Raw genomic sequence first — 20,435 nt, 5'->3', positions numbered from 1 at the left:
GAAGCTGACCCAGGCTAACTGAACGCATAACTTTATTAAATAAATGCCTTGTCACGACAAAAGACAAAGATGAAGGAGTAACATAAATTATAAGTTGAATAAATAGTATACAGCAAATCTTCACTGTTTAATAAAACGTGAGATCCTCGGTTGTTGGTTTTTTTTTTCTTTCTTTTTTATTTCCTTAAGTACAAAATGCTAAACAGGAGCCAAACTTCCGCATTCATGTAATTCCTTTTCTTTCACAGATGGATTTTGTTGGTTGCTTTTATTATTACTTTTCTCATTCTTTCCCTTTTTTTTTCCCCACTAGTAATGATCATGAGCATTTATTTATTTTTATTTTAAGTTGGAAACAAAAAAGAGAAGAAAACAAGAGCTACGGTATGCCTGTATGTAACACTACAAGGAACTACAGTAATATGTGTTGTGGTTATTACTGTCTTAAAACAAACCAAAAAAAAAAAAAAACCCAAAAAACCTAAAAACCAAAAACAACTGGTAGGCAACTCGGAATCTGAAGGAATCTTGTCTGAGAACGGTGCTATCCATGTGACCAGCTACTGTGTGACGGTGGTAGTGGTGGTGGTGGTGATGGGGCTGAGGCTGGTGAGCAGGGCCCAGATAGGTGGGGTGAGTGGGTGCAAGGTGGCTGAGGACCCCTCCCCCTTCAGGCCCTTCCCCCTTCCTTTTCCCCATCTGGAAGGACTGAAGGTGAGGAGGCCAGAGTCTGTAAAGTAGAAACACCATATACTCCATGAAGAAACCAAGAAAGTATGTTTTACAAAGGAAATAAAAATCAAAACGAGGAAAGAAAAAAGAAGTGGAGAAACAGTGCAGAATAATTCTTGCACTTTAGTGGTTTTTTTTTCTGTTTTGTTTTGTTTCAAATAAGGACAGTACAACACCCAGGTTGCTGGTTGGTCAAACCCTGATCCTTTGTCCCACCAAATACTGGGTCCCTTCCAAGGTTTAGCCTCCTTTCTTTTGGAAACCAGAAAAGTGCCTCTCCAAGACTCGAGGTTTCTTCTCCACAGCCCCCACTCCTCTCTCAGGTTCCCATTCCCAACCGGAGCTCTCTAGGGGGTCTGAGTCGGTGAGTGGAGGGGGTGCGGCCCCAGTGGGGGCTTGTCACTGCTAAGGAGCTGGGTGGAGGGAGGAGGATGGTTAAGGCTTGCCTCCATCAGTGGAGGTTACCATGGTGACAGAAATGGTGATGGGAAGAAGGGGTGGGGGAGAGGAGGAGTGGCTACAGAGGGACCTTCTGGGCTCCCCTATGCAGGGCTTATGTCCCCAGGCCAGTGTGTCTAGGCCTGGCTGTCAAAAAATATATATATTTGAGTCTCCTTCACTCAAGGTGCCCTGCTTTGCCAGGTGGGTCCAGGTAGGCTGGGCAAGGAGAATCAGTCTTGAATAGTCCTCCCCCCCCCCCCATTTCCTGACAGTCATGGGGGAAGACAAGAGGTATCTTCTCCACTGCTCTGAGGCATGAGTTCTATGGGGATGGAAGAGGCCTTCGCATGAGGGTAGACCTGGGCACAGGCAACACCCAGAGTCCTCAGCTTCTACAGGACCAGAGAGCGGGTCAAAGGCTCACCATGACACACCTCAGTGGCTTCCTGAACTCAGCTAGACCTCCCCATTGGACAGACTTTTCCCCCTCTATTCATGAAGGTCCAGCATCCTCTAGGGAGAGGTCCACTACCCCACCCACAACCCCTGCAAGCCAGGGACAGACTCACAGGGGCGGGATAGGAGGCTGAATGTGGGAAGCCCAAAGGGTCTGGCAGTGGAGTAAACAGCCATCATCCTCCGTCTGTGGCTGATAGCGAAGAGCCTAGGTCATGGGCAGAGGCCGCTTCAAGCTTGAGCAAACAGTGGGGCAAAGAGAATGCCCCTGTCTGGAATCAGGGCAAGGCCTGGGAGAGGCAGGCAAGGCATCATAAGGTAATTCCTGGCTCAGTCTTTTCTTAGGGGGAAGAGCACCCCAGTATCTACTTGGCAGATCCCAGTTAGATGACTGCTCAAGATCCAAAGCAAGAATAGCAGAAAGAAGGGTTTCATGAAGAGGGGTTTAGGGTACTGGCCTAAGATATAGGGAAGTGTTGAGTCAGGGGCTTGGGGACAGTTGTGCAGAGAGATGGCACATGCCACCCCCCCCTCAAAGTTCAGTAAGTCCTCACAGCTGCCATCCCTGCCGGACTCTTCATCTCATCATGAAGACTGATCGCCTCTTCCATCCCCAGCCAACTGTCCTGTCTGGGAGAACAGGAGGCGACAACCCTCACGTTCCAGGCTCTCATGAACGAACATACATTGGCTTCTTCGCCATCACTCTTTATGGTCCTCCACGTTTGATGCTGGAAGTAGTCTTCACTGTGCCATGCCATCAGGAGAGCAGAGAGAGCTGTTTCCATAGCAACTAAGGGCCTTCTTTACTAGCGTCCAAGTCCTCTCTGGTGGCGGCCCATCTTCAGTCTTACAGGACAGTCCCGAGGCCTCTCATTGGCTGAACAAGTTGGTGGAGAGGATTGTTCTTGGATCAAAATTTGGCTGTCAAATGACAGCCTCCTTGAAGCTTCCACTCTCAGGTTGTCCTAAGCCTTGCTTCCCTCTGCCACCTCAGCAAGGAGGAGGAGGGACTGGCTGTAGTAGACGGAGTGGAGCTTGCAAAACTCTTTGGCCTTAGTCTTTCATGGTGGGCCGAGGCTGGGGCATTAGAAACATTATTTTGGCCTTTACATGCATGGCTGATCTGATCGTCTTCCTACCCAACTCTTCAAATCTAAAATCCACCTCAAATTATCCACCTTCCCTCGTTCTATGGCCTGGATGGAGCTCATTTCTATCCTATAACCTAGTACTCCTTTTTTCTCTCTCTCCTTGCTCTTGAATCTCAAAGGGGTTTCTAAGGCCAGAAACACAAGGTTTCTATTGGCTTTTCCCTCTTTCTCTTGCTTCCCTGTCCCTCTACTCCATCTAAAGTTTTCTTCTATTGAAACCTTTTCCCTAGAACCTCCCTCTTTGCCATCCCTTTTGTCAGTTTCTCTCCTGCTCTGCCAGCCTGGTGAATAAGAGAGGGTTTCACATTGCAGGTCTGTCCAGATAAAGGGAAAGGCTGGGACAGGACCAGAGGTTTAGACTTGGATCTGTTAGGCTTGTTTGATGTGGTGGCCACAGTTATTTCCTGAGGGCTTGAAGACTGAACATGGAATGAGCTGGGAGTGTGGGACACAGGCCATGGAGTGCTGGTTGGGTATCCAGTAAGCAGGGAGGGAATCACGAAAAGACTCCTAAAGAGCTGTGTGTACAGCTCAAGGGAAACCTGTGCCTAGAGGCAGAAAATCTGGTTGATATGGGTTGTATTAGGACAATATGGATGTTCCTGGTTTGCCCAGAATGAGGAAGCATGTCCATGCTCCTTAGGAACTACTTTGAAGAGGTATTGCAAGCCTTTGCAAGAAAGGAAGAAAACAAAAAGAAGAAAGAAAATAGATTTATATGCCTATATATGACTATATGGAGCCTTGTTGGTAAATACAAGGCCATCTTTTTTCTTTTTTTTTTCTTTTTTTCTTTTTCCAGCCTTTCCTCCGCCACAGAGGCTGCAGTACTAGTCGTGAACTGGATAAAAGCAGGAGCTGGAAACACATGCCTCAGCCTATTTCTTGTCACCCCAGAAGAGCAAGTCTTTCCAAGGGGGGTGGTGGTGGTGCATGTTGATTTCTAACCTCCTGCAGGAGGCGTGTAAGATGCACATGCCTTTAAGTCTCTGCTTAGGGAAACCTATTTAAACACCACCCAATTGTGAATACATTTTGTTTTCAGAGGAATGGAATGCTTCTCAATGTTGACAAGTGTGGAGGAGAGACATCACTCCCCGGTGAGTGAAAGAGGAGGAGGGAGAAGGGTTAGGGCATCGACATTGCTGGCTGGAGAAATAGACAAACCCTAGAGGGGCCCTGGCATCTTTTGTCTTTTCTTTTCTCCCCCACAGATCAATTAAAATTGGGGACAAAACAATCCAAGGGTGTCACTGAATGTCCCATTTTGGATCACACCTTCTGGGGCCCCAACCCTCTCCTCATTGCAAGCCAGGGCGAGACCTGAGCAGCCCTGACCCTGGTCCCCTTTCCTTCCTACCCACGTACCTCTCTTCTTCCTTTCCTTAACTCTACCATGTCTTCCTCTTCTATACCAATGCCTTCTCCCCTTCTCTCACTTTTTATTTCTCATTTCCATTCTCTGTTCATTCAACTTGCCTCAAAAAGAAACTCTTTTTTTTTTTTAAAGGGGAAAGGGGGTCTCGCTCTCTCTCTCTTTTTGCATCTCTGTTGTTGCCATTTCTACCGTTGAGCCCTTGCTAGAGATTCCGAGGCCCTCAGTTTCCTCAAATATATAATAATAATAATAAAATAATATATTTTTCCCTTAAATGAGATGAAATGAGTGGCGTCCTGGGGGGGCGGGGGGGGGGAGAGAAAGGTGCTGGCTGGAGTTGGGGCTGGGGGGTGGGGAGGGGGACGCACGGGGAAGGACGTGTCACTCCACATTGCTGCTGTCGAAGGTGTGGCACTGAAAGTCTCCGTCGACGTACTCCATGCCTGGCAGCTTCATGCCATACTTGTCCACGCACCAGCAGATGCCACGTTTGCGGCCACGGGATGGCTTGCACTGGGGGAGGAGGTGAGACATCGTATCCGTGAGACATCAATACCGAAGGACCTGCTCCTGTCTGCCCTCCCTCTTCCCCATCCCAAGAGAGTTAGTGCCAAAGACTTGAGGGGCTCTTAGGTAACTCTTGGGGTTCTAGGATACCGATTTTATAGGAGAGTCTAGAGAACAAGGCTAGTTCAGGTAGTCTGCCCTTGGGTAGACTCTATAATTTTGTTAGAAAATTACCTACTTAACAACAACAACAAAAGCTACCCAATTTGGATCCTCCAATGTGACATTCTCCAAGGATTCTTGAGAGAGGGACATGATCTGGTAGACAAGGTCACGGCCATTGGGATGGTCAAAGCATGTGTGTGGTTTTCTAGGTGCTGGACACTGACCATGTGGCAGGAGCTGCTCTTCGTGTTTTTAATGAGGATGAATCACTGACTCCTCCAGGAGAGGGCAGTATAGACTTTGAGCCCCCATTTTACATGAGGAGCTGAAGGCACCCGGGATGTGCAGAACTGAAGTGAGGAGACACAGCTAGAAGGGGTGGAGTCACAATGTGCCCCAAGGCAGTTCGGCTCTGAACTACTAAAATCAGTAACAGTAAGGAATTCCCTTGAAGAAACCACGGGGTTCCTTGGGGGCTTGTTAGAACTGTAAAACCGGGCTGGGGATATAGCCTAGTGGCAAGAGTGCCTGCCTCGGATACACGAGGCCCTAGGTTCGATTCCCCAGCACCACATATACAGAAAACGGCTAGAAGCGGCGCTGTGGCTCAAGTGGCAGAGTGCTAGCCTTGAGCGGGAAGAAGCCAGGGACAGTCCAAGGCCCAGGACTGGCCAAAAAAAAAAGAACTGTAAAACCCTCAGACCTGCCAATCAGAAACGTGAGCAAGACTCTGAGGGGCTTCTGAGGCCCTTGGAATTTGGGAAGCCAGAAATCTATGTCTGTCCAAAAGTGGGGTTGCCCAAAATTGAGCCTGCCTCTCATTGGAAATGGAATGATAACAGACGGTCCAGGGAGAAATTTGTTTGAAAGTTGTGCTCTGTGTGTGTGTGTGTGTGTGTGTGTGTGTGTGTGTGTGCAATGTAAGGAGCACAGACATGATAAGGATGAAATGTTTCAGTGAATCCATATTGGTAAGTTGGAATCATGACAAGCTAAGTAGATTTTGCTGGGAAGGGAATGAGGAAAATCACAATTGTGCCTTGTCAATAAGTATTTTGAATTTGGGAAATCCTGTCATTGACAGTGGAGGTAGATTTCCCTGGTGTTGTAGGGAGCAGAGATGACTCCATCTTGACTAGGGAAACATGGTAGGAAATGTTGGGGGGAGTAGATTAGGTCAACCTGACCCCAGGGGCTGGGAATATGGCCTAGTGGAAAGAGTGCTCGCCTCGTATACATGAAGCCCTGGGTTCGATTCCCCAGCACCACATATGTAGAAAATGGCCAGGAGTGGTGCTGTGGCTCAAGTGGCAGAGTACTAGTCTTGAGCAAAAAAAGAAGCCAGGGACAGTGCTCAGGCACTGAGTTTAAGGCCCAGGACTGGCCAAAAGAAAGAAAGAAAGAAAGAAAGAAAGAAAGAAAGAAAGAAAGAAAGAAAGAAAGAAAGAAAGAAAGACTAACCTGATCCCAAAATTCTGCTTCTGTAAATGGCTTGCTTAACTTGTTTGTTGCTTGCTCTGCCCCGTGTCAGCCCCCTACATCTGTGCCTTTATAAACCCCAATTTGAGGACTGCTCGGGGTCACAGTGTTAGCTCCCGAGTCCGCAGTGTGTCCCTGGCATGTCAGTTGGCTTTATGCTTCCCCAATAAATCCATCTTTTTGCTTGAGACTGTCTCTGAGTGGTGGACTCTTGGAGGGATGGGGAATCCCTTCCCTCGAACCCCATAACACCCGGCAGGTGTCAGGACCTATCTGAGCCTGAAAAGTGACGTGGGGCCACCCATACCTGCTTTCTCTTGTAGAATCCTTTGCGGTCACAGTTGGGCAGGTACACTGCACGGGGCACCATGCGTGGGCTGGCTTTGAGCTCCTGCAGCGAGGCCTCCATGTGTCTGCGGCAGGGGCCCTGGTGGACAAGAGGATTGACAAGTGACAACCTGCCCAGATGTGCAGATATCCAGGCCAGGGGAGGGGAGCAGGCCTACACGTGGCCAGTCACAACCACGGTTTCCTTTTCATTTTCCAGGAGAGCCCCTTCCACGTTTCTGCCTTTCGGAGTCATTTGTGTGAGATGCTTTGGTTTTCAGAACCTCCAGGAGCTGTTCAGCCTCTTCCTGGGACTGCACACAGTGCCAGGGCAGTTCACAAACCTGCTATGGGACCTGCATGGACGGCTTCTTTCTTTGAATGAATCCTACTCCTAATCCTGCTTATTTGCACAGAGCTCTTTGTTCTGATCAAAGCAAGCTCCATCAATTATCCTCTGATAAAATTATCCTCTGGTAGGTTCTCCTCAAGATCTGCACTAGGTATCTCCTGCTACCACCAGTATCCAAATGAATGCAAGGGAAGGTCAGATGTCAGGTCAGTAGGCAACATCTCAGAGACTCACCTGCTCCGATTCCTGTCTCATCTCAGGTGCGGCGATGACCCGGGGGTGGGCAGTGTTCTCAGCGCCGCCCACAAACTTGGACTGGGTCAGCTTCTTTCTGCGGTCCTTCTTCACGGCCTCGGCCTTCAGCTCGGAGATGCGTGTGTGCTTCGGGCGGAAGATCTTGGGGGAGTAGGTCTCCTCAGCCATCTCGGAGGTGGTGGGTTCCTCATGCTCGCGAGAGTCTCTCTCTGCAGGGAGAAGGGCTGAGAGGTCAGCCTCAGAGGGCCAGGAACCCAGTGCTGGGAGATTTGGGGTGAAGGGAGTAATACAAGCTGAGGAAGATGAGGTCTTCACCCTCCTGCAGCTCAGCTGACTGGAGAGAGCTAGGGAAGAACTGTCAGCCCTTGCTCAAGTAGGGGGAGGGAGGGAAAAAACATCTTGACACAGTCTCATGGCTACTCCGGCTGGGTTGTCGGGCTGTGGTAGTTGGAAGGGAGAGAGGAAGATAGTTTAGGGGCAGGAAGAAGGTGGAGGAAATGGCTCATATAGCACAAGTGGCTAGGCAGGGGGTCTGGCTTAGTAGATGAAAGTAACTGGGGGAGTGGTGTTGAGATTTAAGAACCTAGACGTGGGTCAAGGTAAGGGGATGGGGCGGCCCTGGGTATGAACAAGGTCAGTCTCCTCTGCCCTCCCAGGGAGGCCCTTCCAAAGGCTTTCATCCAGACACATGTAGACTTGGGAAATCCGGGCAGGAAAGCCTCAGAGTCATGGGGATCATCGCGGAGGAGATGGGAGAGATGGGAAAGTCAGAAATAGCGGAGCTAGAGGGGAATGGAATGGAGGCAGCTGACACCCCGAGACCTTGCTTCCTGGCATGGCTCAGAAGTGACACTATGCTAGGCTCCAGGACCTGGGAGGCTGGGATATTACTCCGCTCCAATCCGAGAGTGGCTGACAGCTGGCTGGAGCAGGAGTGGTTTATATATAGGAGTGACTGGGTGACAGTCTATACTTAGCTGACTTATGACCTTTAGAGGAACAAGAACTTGTTCATGGTGATCTGTGAATTCCTCCCGCCTAGCTCTTCCAGCACCACAGACAGCCAGTCAATTCTTTTCTCATCTCAGCTCTGAGACCCCAGAGTACAGAGCCCTTAGCTTGTTGTTCCCAGATGGGCAGGGTGTGACTAGGCAGCCTGCATGTGGACCCGGTGAGAGCGAGAGGCCTAGACTTTACTGCCCCATGTGCGTGTGCGTGTGCGTGTGCGTGTGTGTGTGAGTGTGTATGTGCGCACGCACGGCCAGTGCTGAGGATTGAACAGAGGGCCTTTCCTTGCACATGCTAGGTAGTTGCTCTACCACTGAGCTATATCCCCCACCTTTTTCTTTTCAAATATTTGAAAAAAGCAAATGGGCTTTGGGTGTCTGCCACCTCCCCCCCCCCCAAAAAAAATACTGAGGTGAAATAAGATTTTAGTTCAATGATCTTGAGATACCCAGGAATTGTGATAGGAGGCCTCTGGGGTGGTAAAATAGAAGAGGGTGGAAGAATTGGAGGTGTGGGCACCCATGGATGTTGCCAGAATAGCAGCCTTACGGGAAAACGCTCCTCTATGTTACCAGGGCAGTTCAGAGCCTATGTTCCGAGCTGCTAACTGGGAGGAAGCTCAGCATGTGTTAGGAGAGGCACTTAGAGACCTGGCCAAACCTGGTCAGGATGACGACCTGAGCCCTGTTCCTCCCTGGCTGAGTCAAAGCTTGGAATTGATCCTGGTGGTTGGTGGGCTTGGGTGTTTTCTTGCAGGGGAGGAAGAGAAGTACTTCCTGGAGAGGAAGATGATGGAAGGAAAGCACATTGCAGCTCTGGGGAGGGCTCATCTATGGTGCACTTCCTGGTTCTTAAAGATGCCTAGGATGGTTGTGTCATCCCACCCTTCTCTAGTTACCTATTCTTTTTTGTTGTTGTTATTTTTGGTGGGTGGGTTAGAAAGTGCCGTTCTCCAGCTTGTCCTCTCTTTTGGGCCTTGGTGGTCATGGAAGCCTGGAGCTCACAGCCTTTCTGTGTCAAGACCCTTCACTCCTAGGTCTTTTTCTAAGAAGGTCCCTGGGAAAATTTATTTGAATCTCTTGGCTCCTCTCCTCTCCTCTCCTCTCCTTCTTTCCTTCCTTCCTTCTCTGCCTGTACTAGGGCTTGAACTTAGGACCCTTCCCTCTCTCTTGGCTTTTTCCCTCAAAGCTAGCACTCTACCAGTTGAGCTATAGCTCCACTTTTGGCTTTTTCCCCTCTGGTTGATTGGAGATAAAACTCATGAACTCTTTTATTCTGGCTGGCTTTGAACCTCAGTCTTCAGATCTCAGCCTCCTGAGTAGCTAGGATTACAGGAGCAAGCCCTCCCCCCCCCTTCCGCCCAGCTCTCCCCCTCCCCCCCGCCACCAACTCTTGATCTTTTCTTTCAAAGTGTTCAGTTATTGCATTGGAGCAAAGCAATGATGATAATATAAAACACAATGTAATTCTGGTATCTTTCTCCAAAGAACTTAGAAGACTTTTGGAAAGCCCTAGCCTCACCAAGACAGGGTGCCTTCTCCTCCTTCCCCCTCAGTTTACAGGCTCTTTGGCTGCCTCTGAAAGGCAGGCTTAAAGGGTTGGTGTCCCTCCTAGTTTTTTGGTGCCACTTAACCCCATGGGACCTATTACTTAGGCAGCGGGAGAGTCAAGTATCAAAGATACTAATCAGGGTCTTGTGGTCACCTGTAGGCTCCAGGGAGACAGTGGAAACTTGGCTGGCAGCCAGTGGAGAGCCACGAAGATTAAAGGGCTGGAAAGCAATCCAGCACTGGAATACCAGAGCCAGCTTACCCTACTCAGCTACTTTGTGGCTGAATCATAAATAGGCTTTCAATTTTGGACGGGCTTGAGTTTTTGATGCTATGAGGATCCCTGAGCTATGTTACCAAGAGAAAAAGAACTGAGGTTATGGAAGGGATACAAGGGAGGACTGCTTGGTGAGGACTGCCCTGTAACACAAGCAGTTACAAGGAAATGTAACCGTGGGCTCTGGAAACTCTTTGACAAGTAGGCCAATACCTCCTGGTGGCCAGTAGGTGGCGTAGGACACTGGGGTCCCCCGCAGCCTGTGCTCATTTTTAGGGACTAAAGCCAATGGTAAAATCTGATATTTAGATGCTACCCACTTTTACTGTCCCTCTTCTTAAATATCTTCATTACACATTTACACTCAGAGAGATGGGCAAATGAGGACTGTGTGGGAAGAAGCAGGTGTAGGGGCTAGAGGAGAGGGGGCAGAGGGTATAAAATCCTGCTGTTTATTTTGTAAGGAGAAAATGACCTAGGAAGGGAGACACCCCCTGATCTCCCTCTCTCTCTCGATTCTGAGAAGATTCATTAGAAGACAAGAAATATGGAGCACTTAACATGAGTTTAGGGGCATCCATAAAGGCACTGTGCTTGTGCCCTTCCTTCCTTCTTGCCTTCCTTCTGTTCTTTCTTCCTCCCTCCCTCCCTCTCCTTTTCCCCCCTCGCCTCTCTTTCTTACTTCCTTCTTTCTGACAGGGTTTCCTTACATAGCACAGGCTGACCTTGAACTTCTGATCTTCCTGCCTTAGCAGTCTGAGTGCTAGAATTACAGGCTTGCACCACTATCCCTGGCTCTCTAGCCTCTTCTAGCCAGAAAATAAGGTGAGGATTCCCCAAATCTTCTCAGGAATAATGAAAAGGAGCACTGGGTTTCCTCTGGCTTTCATTCTACCTCTCTCAATAGATATAATCTCCTTCCCCTCCTCCTCCGCTTTCTTTTGTGTAATGCCAGTGCTTGGGCTTGAATTCAGGGTCCGTGAGCTTTGTTGCTCAAAGCTAATGCTCTATCACTTGAGCCCTGGGTCCGCTTCCAGCTGTTTTGGTGCTTAATTGGAGATAAGAGTCTCACAGACTTGGCTTTGAACCCAGATCCTCAGATCTCAACCTCCTGAATAGCTAAGATTACAGGCATGAGCCACCAGAGCCTGGCTGGATTTAAACTTCTTAAGGCCAGAGCTTTGTCATGTATCTTTGTCTCCTAAGTAAAAAATTATTTAATGAGTAATCTTTAAATGCATGGGTGAATCTGATCAAGAGGCAAAGAGAAATAGGTCTAGAAGCATTTTTTGGGATATAAGTGAAGTGGGGGGGCAGTAGAGGCCCTGAGAGGTCATTACATGCACGTCCACACCTTGAGACAAGATTTCCTTGTAGAGAGGCACAGGAGGAAGGGAGATGAGTAGAGTGAGGGTAGGTACTCCCCTCCAGCCCCCCCATGGCCAGACTTTCTCTTTGTTCTAAGCTCTTGGTTCCAATAGAACAGCCAGGAGCTGCTGTGGCTTTTTCAATGACTAAATATGAAGCAAAATTAAATTTGAGTCCTCAGTTGCTCTAGCCGCATTTCAAATGCTCCATCTGTCATGACACAGGAGTAACGGCTACCGCATAGACGTGGACACTTTCACCATCGCCCAGTGTTCCACTGGACAGGGCTCAGGACACTCATCTGGGCCCGGGTAAGGATGAAAATAGTAAGACTAGAGCCTGAGCAGTCTCCCTCCCTCCCAGCCTGTCCTGTCTCCCAGCCAACACACAGCCTCCTGCTTTGGCTGCAATACAAGGCTTGTGGGAGAAGAGGGACTGATTGCTCACTGTTTAAGAGAATGTAAGACATGTCTCAGTCTCCTGAAGCCTGACTGACCCCCCAGCTGTGGATGCTAATTAAACTCAATTGCACTGTGTGTGTGTGTGTGTGTGTGTGAGAGAGAGAGAGAGAGAGAGAGAGAGAGAGAGAGAGAGAGAGAGAGAGAGAGAGAGTGCGTTTGCATAAAGAGAGGACACCAAGGGTGGGTAAGGAAGGGCTGTGGAGCCTTCTAGAGCAGCAGCGACCTCCCCTTCTCCCTAGTCCAAGCCCTGACCACCATTTGCCTGGCTCCAGTCTCTCTTGGAAGGCATTCATTTTTTGTTTCCTCTGTGATCAGTAACAGATGTGTGTTTTGACTGTTTTTTTTTTCTTCTAAGTGGAGAAAGAGTTTCGCCATATAGCTCAAGCTGGTTTTGAACACATGATCCTTCTACCTCAGCGTCCCAGTGCCTTGATTATAGTGATTATTATGTCACTGTGCCCAGCTTCCTGGACCCCCCCCCTCTACACACCTTTAACCAGACTTATGAGCCAAGTCAGAAACAAGTGTTGACCTTCCAAGAGGAAAGCAAAGGTAAGCCACTGTCATCCTGAGGAAAGAGGGAGGAGGGAGAGGGCGGAGGGCCAGAAAGGCTGCAGTGGATAGATGGGAAGAGTGGAGGAGACTGAACAATGAAGGCTGCATTCACCCAACTGGGTTCTTCTACAGCCCCCATTCAGGGCGGGAGAATGCAAAGGGTTAAGTGCTCTAGAACCCCATCCAAGTTGGCTGAAATGGGAATACAACCCCTTTATTCTGACTGGAGAAACATGTTCACCAGACAACATGGTGGGTAAACATTTGGAATAAGGAGCTAGACGACTAGGTTGAAATCCTAACCCCGCTACCAAGTCGCTATAATAAACCTAGTGGAAGATGGTGTATGGAGCTGTTAGTGATGGCTGAATTGTCCTTGGTGCTGGTTTACTTTGACTTGACTTTCTTCTTCTCTGTTTTGGTTTTCTCAGAGTTATGAGGAGGATGATAATAGCCCTTTCTTCCTATGTGGTTATCATAAAAATTAAATGAATCTATACATGTTATTGGATTCTTAGCCCAGGACTCTGCCTTTGCTGGTCTCGCTTATTTTCCCTAATTATAATCAACTAAAACTTTGGTTGCATGGTGCCTGGCTGACAGAAGTGTGTGAGTGGATCACAAGATTGAAAGCTCCTTGGATGTGGGAAGATGTCTCTCTCTTCTGGTCTCCTTTGAGTCTGACTGCTACCCTGGGCGAGAAAGACTTGGCATTGTGCTCTAAGCCTCCAGGTAGAGAACCCATCCTGGGAGCTCTTCTCTCAGTCTAATCCCGTTCCTTTATGTTGCATTAAGGTCATTGGGCATCCTTCTCCAAAGGGAGAGAAAAAAAGGATTCAACATGCTCTAATGTGTTTGTGACAGATGTCAAGCTGGTACTTACACAGGTGCCACTGTCTAGGGACTAGAGTTAAAAAATTTTTTTCTGTCTCGCTGAAGCCAAATTAGGATTCAGAGCAATGATTTTGGTGTGGATTTGTTGGTTGCTGGGAGGTAGTTGGTGATGAACGTATATAGGAAAGAAATACTACGCGCAGTCTCCCACATGAGAACCTGCAGGGAGTAAATGCTCCACAGAAATAGTGACTAAATGTGTGTTTCCCCAGCCGCCAAACACGCATTTGTCTCGAGTGGCCAGAAGGGGGCAGCAGGGAGCACACAGCAGCGCTGACTCTGGACTTGGAGAATATTTTCTAGGGTCAAACAAGGGATTCTTGTCTGTCTGTGAAAGCTCAGGGGCAAGAGGAAGGAGGAGAATCGGTGGAGGAGGAGGGAGGGAGAAAGCCAGACACTATCTGAGAAATAAAACAAAAGGACTGGGTGTGACTCAAGTGGCAGAATGCCAGCCTAGCAAGCACAATCCATTGAATTAAAAAAAAACCCAACAACTCCAACTCAAACCCTATTTAGTTGAAACCTAAGAGTTAAGCTGACAGCCCCAACCTATTGGTGTCTCATGTTATCTGTCTCCTTTGCAAGGATCCCCAAAGGAAGGATGGGCTGGTCACAGGTGTCGGCATGGCCGGAAGATCAACCTGAGCTTCCACCTGTACTCTGTAAGCATTTTTTCCACTCCACCTGCAGCAAGATCTGGACATAACTGCTTATGCGCTCACACACCAGTGGCCCTCTTGCTTTCTTCTTTATCCACATTTGTGGAAGATGGGTCCCCTTCTTTCTGGCCACTGGTGGGCCCTCACTCTACCTCGGCCTGCCTGGGATCCTGTCATCCTGCTCATCAACCCCGTGGAGGCCTGGGCTGTGCAGGCAGGCAGGTTGCCAAGGGGAGCAGACCAGGGGGCTACTGTGTTCTCTAAGATGCTAAGGGCAATGAGGACACCTGCCTGCCCACACCAGGAGTGCACCTCGACTGCAGGAAATGTGGTTTGGCATATGCACCCCAATGCTAGGCTGAACACCACCTTTACTGACCTCTGATTCCAGACCACGGGCCGGGCTGCAAAAACCAGCTGGCGCCCATAGGGAGGAGCTGAATGACTCCAGTCCAGTCCTGTCTCTGCCTCTCGCCCCTCCCTAGTCTTTGGCAAGTGATTCCCATCCATAACGCGAGGGCCTTCACCGCGCTGATGGCTGTGGGATCCTTCCAGCTTTAACAAACATTCTTTGGTCAATACCCAGACAATTCCTGGAGAGATGTTAAACAGGGTAGCCTGGCAGAAAAGGCCATTTCTCTGTTTCCAGGCATTTCTAATCACTCCTCTGGATTTATGTTGAGAGAGAGAAAGATGGGAAGGAAGGATATGATAACAAATCATGGGAAGAAATAGAACTGAGAAGAAAAAGGGAGATTCACTAGATACTGGGGGGAGGGGAATAGGAATAGAGACCTTCACTGGCTCCCTGGTTTATTTGCCTACTTATTTCTGCAAATATACCATCAATGTTATTGCTTTGAATAACATACCCAGATTTGAACTGTACAGATAGTCTCTGGAAATTTGTAACTGCAGTAAAAATGCAAAATGGAAAAGACACAAACTCCTCCCACTTGCCCACTTGTCTCTCCTGGCAACCATTTTCTGTCCTCTTTCTACTAGGGGTCCCTTGCTGGGATGGTTATTTATGGAGTTCCCCCCCCCCTCCCCAGTTTCTCCATGCAGTGGCTCTGGTGTATGGGGAATCTGTTCTTCCAAGGGTTACTCTTTACACATTAAGTAGCTGAAAGTTTCACGGGCATTGCCACTGCTCAGGTACAAAGGGTAAACTTTGCCTTTGGAAAAAATCTTGCCTCCCGTTTCTGCTGGAACTTCCTCCAGGCACCCACCCTTCTGCAGGGCCCTTTGCTTTAACTGGCCCCCACCCCCTCCCAAGATGACCTCGGCTGGAAGGTCAGCAGAGAGGCCCTCCCTGGCCACTGTGGGCCCACCTGCTTACTCTTAAGCCAGTTCAAACCAGAAGAGGAACTGGCCCTCAGGGGATGCTTTAGGGGGAGGGGGGAGGGGAAGCTAAAGAAGGGGAGGGAGGCAGAAGTAAGAAGGGGGCAGAACAAATGGAAAGCAAAGGAGCCTTACTGGGCCAGCTGAGCTGGTTCCTCCCAGCTGAGCTGACACAGCAGAAAGAAAGGAAAGGTGGAGAAAAAGGCAAGAAAAGTCAAGTTAAAGCCCATCCCTGGCCTTCTCTCCCTTGCATTTTGGTTGGCCCTGGCACAGCCGGTTCTCAAAGCCTTGTTTCAAAGGGAGGGAATGGGGGCGGGAAAGGCATCTGGCTGAAGTCCTTCAGTTTTCCACGATCCTGTTCAACCCAGATATAAATTTGGCCAGCAACCCTTCCTCTGGAACTTCAGCCTCGGCCTGGGAGCCAGGATGATGGCGGCCAAACCCCTCCAAGGAGCAAATGCAGAATTCACTTTCATGTAGGTAATTCCCCCCCCCCCCTTGCTGTCCTAGGAGCCTATTTTCAGCCTCTCTTTCTCTCTTAATTCCTCAATGACAGGACTCAATTCCACCTACATCAGATTCTCTGCCAGCCCAGGAAGGTGTCCTGGATGTCTAGCCCATAAAGTCACAAGGCCCTCGCTCAGACAAAGACCGCCCCATTCATCGACCAGCTTCAGCTTGACACCCCCTCTTCACCTTCCTCCCCCTCACTCACCCCCTTCCCCCTCCCCCCCCGCCCCCGCGGCTTCCATACCCATCTCTACCCCTGAACTGGCCAAAAGGAAAAGCTGGGCCTGGCGCGGGCTCCCAGCGCCCGCCCTCTCGGCAGGCACGCCCCTCCCCTCCCCCTCGTTGCTCAGCAACCGCCCAGCAAAACACGAAGTCTCTACCCGCCCCTCCCCTCCTCTTCCTCCCGGAAACTCTGTGGGCCGGCCACCACATTCCCCTTTATCTTCTTGTGATTCTAGAAATGAGATTTTTTGTTTTTTTTTTTTTAAGGGTGGGAGGTAATACGGAACATAATGAATAATTTTGTTTCTGATATATGAACGTACATATCAGTATATGTGCATTTATATATCACATACGTTTGTATCTTGTATGTACAGTCTATAACCTACGTATCTTGCAACCACTGGAGGGAAAAAGAAATCTACACTGGCATTGTGCAGATTTGGATGGAGGGATGAGGGGGGGGGGCAATTGGGGACCAAGAATTTTGGCTAAGAGACTCAAAGGACACCTTTTTACCTCCTCCCCTCCCCCCCCTCCCCATGATCTGGATGGGGGCGGGTGGCTCAAGCCTGTAATCCTAGCTCCTCCGAAAGATGTGATCTGAGGATCCTGGTTCAAAGCCAGCAGGGGCAGGAAAGTCAGCGACACGCTTTACCTCCAATTAACCACCCAAGAGCCAGATGTGGAGCTGTGGCTCCGGTGGTGCGGAAAAAGCTCAGGGGCAGCACGCAGGTCCTGAGTTCAAGCCTCAGTTCCAGGGGGGGAAAAAGTCTCTCGAGCCAACTGTAACACTTCTGTGTGCAGTGGTGCTCTGCAAAAACGACCCACCCAGGCACCTGCCTTAGTCAGGGGAAGGGAGGCTGGAAAGAGGAGGGGGGAAGGGAGGGGGGAGGGGAGGAGAAAAGGGAAAGGAGGGGGGGGAAGGATGGGGTAGAGGAGGGGGAGGAAGGGGGATAGGAGGGAAGTGGGGGGGAGGGGAAAAGGGGGAGAAGTGCTGGGGCTGGGCGCGGTGGAGGAGGTTACTCCTGATTGGCCCAAAGGCACCCTGAAGGTGGAGACTGAGAAAGAAGCAACTGAGAATTCTAAAGGGGGTGTCTAGCGCTGGATAGAAGTCGAGCACGCACCGGCAAGTGTGCGAGCCCTCGGCTGGGCTGGGAGTTGGATGCGCGGGCTTGGCGGTCCCAGCGATTGGGCGGGCGCGCGCGCCTGCGCCTGCGCCCTGCGCCCTGCGCGCACCACGGTCACGCAGCCGGGCTAATAAAAGAGAGGCCAGGCTGCGGCCAAGTGATAACTTGCACACTTGCAATGTGATTGCATTGTTACCCAGAGAGCCAGCTTCCGAACTAAGGTCATCGATTTACTCCTTTCCGGAGGGAAGGATCCTAGTAAAAATAACTCCCAACTCTTGTCTCCGGGGCCGGCCGTCTCTCCGGGTTTCTCTTTTCAAGCGGGAAGCTCCCTTGCCTTTGACAACCGCGGGCACACTCTTTTCACCTTCGTATTTGTAGTTTGCGTTTTCGGAAAACTCACATTGGGGGTGCCCGTGAGTATTGCAGGGAGACAAAAGAGCTCGGTCCCAGTAAGAAAGGACGCCACACAGACATCATTTGGCTAAGCCTAAACACCTTCGGGAGAGAATCAATAACCAAATGAAAGTCTCAGAACCCAAACTTCTGCGTATCGCTTGTGCACAGTATACACACAAACATGCGTGTATAAATATGCAAATACACGTGTATGCAGATGTGCATATCATTGGACTTGGAAGCTGCAGAAAGAAGCCCCGCTTAGGGAAGCAGGATGGTTCTGAAGGAGCAAGTAGCTCTGTCAATCATTAAACCCTGGACTCTAGGCGCTGAGAATTTGGGGGCGGGGGAAAGGGCGGGGCCAGCCGGGGGGGGGCGGCTCCGGGCGCTCCGCCTTTTCGGTCTCCTCCCTCGGATTTTGCATTCTGCAGTTCCTGGGTCCCCCCGGGCTGACACGCCACACTCACTAGGGATCTGGTTTGAGGGACGGAGGGGGTTGGGGGTGGGGAGGGGGCTGAGGTTTAGGGAGGAATGGAAGGGTGGGATTGGAGGATCAGCCTAGACCGGGAAATTGCGGGTATCTGAATCTCACCCTCCGCCCCCCTCCCCCCCCCCGCCCCCAAGCCTTCCAAACCTATGTTATGTTCACAATTTATCGCAGGTAAAATCTGAACTCTGGAGGCGAAAGGAGGAGTCGATATTTAGGGAGAAACACTCAACAGCGAACACCAAGTCCTCCCTTCCTAACCCCTACATGTCCTACCCTTGCGCTCCCCCCTCCCAAAGTGTTCATTTGTGTTTTGAGAGGAAGAAAAAAAAAACACCTGGCATTTTTCAGTTTAATGCGTTTGATCTTGCACCTCAATCAATCATATCCCGTCAAAAGCAATTAGTGTGCAGGTAGGCGGGGCCTCAAGGCCCCCACCCAAGAGACATTTAGCTACTCAAGATTGCGCGCAACCGGGTGCGGGGGGGGGGGCGGGGAGTCGGGGGAAGGAGCCGGGTCAGCGCTGCGGAGCGCGAGTGGGTGTAGGGATGGAAGGACAGACACTCTGGAGGAGTTGGGGGCGGGGAAGGGGGGGCGCTTGGAGGAGACAAAGGTAGAATTAGCTCAGAAGATGGGCAACGCCTCTCTAGGCTCTAATTTAAACTTTTGTTTTTTTTAAACAAAGAGAATTTTCAAGTTCAGGAAAAAGAAATCCCTCAACACCCTACGTGTGGGAGAGGTGGGATGGAAATGTAACGCAGTTTGAGACTGGATATTGGGTACCACCGGGTTTGGACCTTCAGACCGACTAGGAGCAGAGTCGCTCTGTCTGCTGAGACTGGAGGGGTGGGATTGGGCAGAGTGGAGGGATGGGGGTGGGGTGGGGTGGAGAAGCAGCAAAAACTGGGACAGGCTCCTTTGGGCAGCAACCCCCCGAGTAGCCAGAACAGCCAGTCCAAGGTGCAAGGCGCCACCTCAACGACTCCCAGGATACACCCGCTCTAAGCCACTTGCTGCTCAAAGCTTGCGAGCGCGCGCGCGCACGCGCGCGGACCCAACCCATCCAGTGCCCCCCACCCGAGAGCCTTGCCCCTGGCACACTGAGCGCGCTCACCGATCTTGGCTTGCTCGCGGTAGCTCTTTTCGTTGAGGCAAACCCCGCGGCCGTGCAGCAGGGCGTGCAGAGGCTTCTCTTCATCCTGCCGGGGGAGGCAGCGCAAGCCCTGGGCGCAGCGCTCGGTGTAGACGCCGCACGATTGCCCCTCTGCCAGGGCGCACGTCATGCAGCAGCCGCAGCCGGGCTCTTTGACCAGCTCGCAGCCCAGGGGGCTGGGGGGGGCACATGGAGAGAGCTTTCTCATCGCAGGGCTCGCAGTGTATGAAAGAGCCCAGGCCCTGGGCTGGTCCCACATAGGCGGCCAGCAGCAGGAGGACCGTGGTGAGCACCATCTTCTCCGAGTCTCCCTTTACTTCGGGGCGGGGCAGGCGAGCGAGGGTGCGGGAGAAAAGGGGCCAAGAGCGCGCCTGGAGATTTCTCTCTCTTTTTAAAATCTCAGGCAGGTCGAGCAAGGTGGCCTCCTCCAGACACTTGCAAAATGTAGGGAGATCTGTGCAAGCCCCAGTTGCAAGGATTAAAGACTCGCAACAGGTTGGGAGGGGAAAAAGCAAAAGCGGAGCCGCGCCAGGTGCACGCAGCGAGCCCGGGCGCAGACAGCCAGTCGCGGACGGGATTCGGTCAGAATTGCAGGGCTGGGTGGGGAAAAGCCACCAAATTGCTCACCCCGAAAACCACCACCGAAATAATGAGCTCGGAGGCTGTGCAGAAGGGTGTCTGTGTGCGTTAGGGGATGAGGGTGAAGGTGAAGGTGAGGGAGGAAAAATGAAATTGTCTTCAGAAAAGATTTGCTTAAGATCTAAAAGCACACCTCGCTCCTTTCCAACCCGCAGCTGCCCAGCGGCGCGCGCAGGCAGCCGCGGAGCAGGTAAGAGGCGGTTGGCGGCCGCCGAGGAGGTGGGAGGAAAATGTGGAAATGAAAGAAATTAACAGCCAAAAGCAAAAAAAAAGAAAAAAGAAAAAGATTACATGGAACCCTACCTAACACTTCTTTTCTCCCACTCTGCTACCACCTCTCCGAAATTCACAGATTTTGCGTGAAGTTCGAAGAAGGGATACAAACGCGAGGAGAAAAAAAGAAGAAAAAAGAAAAAGAAAAAAAAAAGGGGGGGAAAGCCCTCCACAGCCTTAGCAGCTCTTTCCTAGCTCTTTCCCCTCTGGCAGAAGTTTCCAAAGAGACTGCGGGCTCCGGGCGAGCAGGCGCTTTTAAA

General features: G+C 50.6%; 1 protein-coding gene across 1 annotated transcript; it reads right to left on the bottom strand.

Annotated features, from left to right (window-relative positions):
- Nucleotides 1-884: 884 nt before the first annotated feature.
- Igfbp5 (insulin like growth factor binding protein 5) lies at nt 885-20,415 on the bottom strand. The gene is given in 5 exon segments (XM_048344793.1): nt 885-4,674; nt 6,620-6,739; nt 7,226-7,455; nt 19,225-19,447; nt 19,449-20,415. Coding segments are annotated over 5 exon segments (816 nt in total). The 5' UTR covers nt 19,560-20,415; the 3' UTR covers nt 885-4,542.
- Between the last annotated feature and the right edge of the window lie 20 nt (nt 20,416-20,435).

Source organism: Perognathus longimembris, chromosome 4, assembly GCF_023159225.1.
Source record: "Perognathus longimembris pacificus isolate PPM17 chromosome 4, ASM2315922v1, whole genome shotgun sequence".
Classification (NCBI taxonomy): domain Eukaryota; kingdom Metazoa; phylum Chordata; class Mammalia; order Rodentia; family Heteromyidae; genus Perognathus; species Perognathus longimembris.
The sequence above is the reverse complement of the archived record's forward strand: the minus strand, read 5'-3'. Positions and strand labels throughout refer to the sequence as shown.